The 4,051-nt window shown below is 14.6% G+C and overlaps 4 protein-coding genes across 4 annotated transcripts in view; 1 reads left to right on the top strand and 3 right to left on the bottom strand.

The window, feature by feature from the left end:
- PGAL8A_00242600 (DnaJ protein, putative) overlaps window positions 1–354 on the top strand; it is a gene marked incomplete at both ends in the record, with an annotated part of 2,638 nt that extends 2,284 nt beyond the window's left edge. The window contains one exon of the mRNA XM_028671161.1: window positions 92–354. Coding sequence (XP_028527841.1) covers window positions 92–354 — 263 coding nt within the window. The remainder of the gene's footprint in view (window positions 1–91) is intronic.
- Window positions 355–515: 161 nt separating this feature from the next.
- Window positions 516–1,384, bottom strand: PGAL8A_00242500 (conserved Plasmodium protein, unknown function; the record flags this gene model as incomplete). The annotated part of the gene is made up of 2 exons (XM_028671160.1): window positions 516–650; window positions 875–1,384. 2 exons carry the CDS (start codon window positions 1,382–1,384, stop codon window positions 516–518), a joined length of 645 nt encoding a protein of 214 aa, XP_028527840.1.
- Window positions 1,385–1,758: 374 nt separating this feature from the next.
- On the bottom strand, window positions 1,759–2,253 carry PGAL8A_00242400 (conserved Plasmodium protein, unknown function; the record flags this gene model as incomplete). The annotated part of the gene is made up of 1 exon (XM_028671159.1): window positions 1,759–2,253. The coding sequence occupies one exon, from the start codon at window positions 2,251–2,253 to the stop codon at window positions 1,759–1,761; it is 495 nt and encodes a 164-aa protein (XP_028527839.1).
- Window positions 2,254–2,619: 366 nt separating this feature from the next.
- On the bottom strand, window positions 2,620–3,953 carry PGAL8A_00242300 (thioredoxin, putative; the record flags this gene model as incomplete). Its single annotated transcript, XM_028671158.1, has 8 exons — window positions 2,620–2,703; window positions 2,783–2,829; window positions 2,911–2,995; window positions 3,068–3,143; window positions 3,273–3,364; window positions 3,507–3,539; window positions 3,646–3,732; window positions 3,837–3,953. The coding sequence occupies 8 exons, from the start codon at window positions 3,951–3,953 to the stop codon at window positions 2,620–2,622; spliced, it is 621 nt and encodes a 206-aa protein (XP_028527838.1).
- Window positions 3,954–4,051: the final 98 nt, after the last annotated feature.

The raw sequence follows: 4,051 nt of genomic DNA, 5'->3' as shown, positions 1-4,051 counted from the left end.
TTTAATTTTTTAATTTTTTTTTTTCTTTTTTTTTTTTTTTTTTGAATTAAAATTTTTTTTAATATTGATCCATTTTCTTATTTTTTAATAGAATTTGAAGACTTCTTTGACTTTGATTTTTTAAAAAACAATTTATATAATTTGAACAATATAAATAATAGGAATAGTGCATATAATAACAAAATATTTAATAGAACGATAAAAGATTATAAACAAAATAATGTAACAAAATATATTTTAAATTATTTTTATGGTATTCTTTCTATTGCAACTAGAAGATTTTTTGTTAATCTGATTTTACAATTGATTAGAAAAGTAATACAAACTATCATTTTTATTTTAAAAAAAAAATGAATTCCCCTAATTATTTGTATTTCATTTTATGTTGTATGTATATTTAAAAAATGTTTTATTTTTTAATTTTTTTTTTTTTTTTTAAATATTATTAAAATTATTTTGTTCTTAATATTTTTTAATTTAAAAAAATTTTAAAATGAAAACATTATTTAAAAATTTTAACTGTTTATTTTTCCTTCAAAAGATCCTATAATTTTTCTAAATATACTTGAAGGTAAAAAAGAACTTGTCTTTTTTTTTTCTTCATAAATTATTCCCTTTACCATTTTACTATTTTCATAATTCCACAAGAGCTACAAATTAAAAAAAAAAAAAAAATAAATAAATAAATAAAAATCTACATAAGTCTTTTATTAAAAATGACGAAAAGGTATAAATGTAAAAATATTTATACAATTATATGATATATATATATATATATATATATATATATATAAATATATTTTACATATATAATAAATATGTATTTCAATTTAAGTGAAAAAAAAAAAAAAAATAAACAAAATTTATTTTTTACCTCAGCTGTATAATAAACCTTTTTATTTTTCTCTTCAATATACCAAGTAATGTAATAATTATTATAACTCCATTTTCCATATAAATTTTCTGATGTCTTTAAATTTCCATCTTCAAAAATATATATGAAAAAAGATTTTTGTTTTTGTAAAAAAAAATTATATATAGTTATTTCCCATAAGCAATTTTTTAAAGGGTGAATATTTTGATTATTATAAATACCATATTTATGTAAAAAATGTTTTAAATCTTCTTTCCAGCTTTTTATATTTATGAAGGAATGTAAATTTCTGTTAGTTTTTAATTTTTGAATCGAAAAGAAAGGATTTTTTATTCTTAAGAATATATTTTTTTTATTATTATAATTATATTTGTAATGATTTTTATAGTAATTTTTGTAATTAATTTTTTTCAACTTTTTGCAATCTGTGATTGCTATTTTTATAATACTTACATTTGCTATACAAATAATATATATAAGAAATATTATTTTTGCTAAAAAGTTATTCATTATTTTTTTTAATAAAATATATATATATATATATACATGTAATTTTAATTATAAACTTATTAAAAAAAAAAAAAAATAATAAAAGCATATATATAAAAATAGAAATATATATAAAAAAATAATAAAAATAAAAACTAAAATATTAAATTTTTATACTAAAAAATAAAAAAAAAAAAATATTCATAAATGTGTAGACATTCAATTACTACATTTTCTAAAAGTATTTAATAATATTTTTTTACAATTTTTTATTTTTAAAATTCTATTAGAAACTATATTTTTTTTTTTTTTTTTTTTTTTTCCTTACGTTTTCTTTTATAAATATTAAATAGAAAATTTTTTTTCTTTTATCTTATATCTTAAAATTTTTTTTTTTATACTTCATTTATATCATTCTCTGATTCTACTCCATAATTATCTATATACTTATTGTTATACAAAATTTCACCAGACTTTCTTTTTAATTCTTCTTCTCGTAATTCTTCCATATCTTCTTCACTTAAGCATGTGAATATTTTATCTACTTTAAATCCTTCATAATCAAATAATTTTTTTTTTTTTAATGATTTTTTTTCTTTATTAATTTGTTTTATTCTTTTTCCGTTTTTATCATACATATGCTTTATTGCATACTGATAATTCTTTATCCTTTTTATCTTTTTCTGATCTATTTTACGGGCTTTTAATAAATTTTTTTTAGTATTATTAAGTTTTTTCTTAAAAAAAGGTGTATTATTTATTTTAAAAAAAAAAAAAAAACAATTATATTTATTAGTAATGCTTCTTTCAAGTTTTTTATTCGTACAATCTTTAACCAAATAAAAAAAGAAAAAAAATTTTAAGAAAAATATCAAATTAAATCTTAGCATTATTAATATTTATTAAAAAGAAAAAATAATGTTACATTATTATTATAAATAATTTATTTATTTTTTAAAATAATAATAATAATAATATAAAAAAAAAAAAAAAAGAAAAGGATAAAATTTTTTTTGAAAGCATACAATTTTTTATAATAATATACAATCCTATAAATTATTTATAAATTTTTTAAAAAAATTAATATTTTTATGTTATTTTATAAATATATGAAAATTATTTTATTATAAAAAAAAAAAAAAAAAAAAAAAAACTTTTCTTAAAAAACTCTTTAACAAAAGTAAGGCAAATAAGAATATATAAATAATTAACCTTATTTATATATTTATTTTTTTTAATTATTTGAATTAACACACTTAAAAGGCATCGAATGAGAAATGTGTTGAATTTACGTTTCCTTCAATTTTATGATCAGCTAAATTTGGTGATGCTTCATAAACCTAAAAAAATAAAAATGTAAATAATTAAAGATAAAAAAAAAAACAGAAATATTAATAAATTAAAATAAAAATATTTAACAGTTTCAACTGGTTTTCTTGTATAATTAGTTCCAACACCTTTAAGACCTTGAAATAAAAAAAATAAATATATCTAAATGAATAAAAATATAAAAAAAAAAAACTTCAAAACATATATCAAGTGCATACCTATATAAAATATTTTTGTTGATTCCGATCCATAATTTTCTGAAAAATAGAGAGTCAAATAATTTACATTAAATAAAGAAGTTACCTGAAAAAAAAAAAATATTTATATAAATATATATATTATTAATAAAATTGGTAACTAATAAAATTCAAATACTTTTAATGGATATTCAACTGATCCATGATAATCCTGTGATAATTCTAATTCTTGAATACATTTGAAATCATTAATACTATAAAAAAAAAAAAAAAAAAATTTTAAATAATTATTATAATTTTTTAATATATATATAATAAAGAAGAAAAAAGATTTTTTTATTTTTTTATTTTTTTATTTTATTATTTTTTTTTTTTTTTGCTACTTTTCAAAATCAATGTCTTCTCTATTAGAAAAAATTTTCATTTTTCTTGGATAACTTCCTTCTTCTCCACCAATTAAGAACAAACTAACAATCTTAAAATAAGTTCACATATATATATATAATTTATTTTAAATAATATTTTTGTATTTTAAATTAAAAATTATTTATTTATATTAATTATATAAATTGATTTCATTATTATATATATAAATTTATTAAATAATTATTTATTACTTTACATGGACTTGTAAAAGGAATATTTATTATCTACAAAAAAAAAAAAAAAAAAAAAAAAAAGATAATATTAAAAAAAAAAAATTTTCAAAAAATCAAATTTTTATATTTGTCTAATTCTATTTTCTCTTTTCATTACCAATTCATGATCAACATCACTTTCACAATGATCTACAGATAACCTGTTATCATAAGATTTTAAAATTTTTCTACATGATCCATGTATCTAACTTATATACAAAAAGAAAAATAAAATATATTAAAGAAAAAAATAATAAAAAGAATAAGACATTTCATAAAATAAAAAATTTTAATTATAAAATGTATTACTTTTTCATTTAATGCTGTAACTTTTTCAAGATTTATATATTTTAATAAAAATTCTCCTCCTTTTAATACTTCATCAGAACTTTTACATCCACACCCTTCATTATGTAATATTGTCATTTTTTCTTTATTTATATTATTAACAATATAAAATTTTTAACTTTTTAATAATTATGAATTCGTTGATATACTTTTTTTTTTTTTTTTTTTTTTTAATA

Source organism: Plasmodium gallinaceum (genome assembly GCF_900005855.1).
Source record: "Plasmodium gallinaceum strain 8A genome assembly, contig: PGAL8A_v1_76, whole genome shotgun sequence".
NCBI classification, from domain to species: Eukaryota; Apicomplexa; class Aconoidasida; order Haemosporida; family Plasmodiidae; genus Plasmodium; species Plasmodium gallinaceum.
Note: the sequence above shows the minus strand (reverse complement) of the source record. Positions and strands in the feature narration are given on the sequence as shown.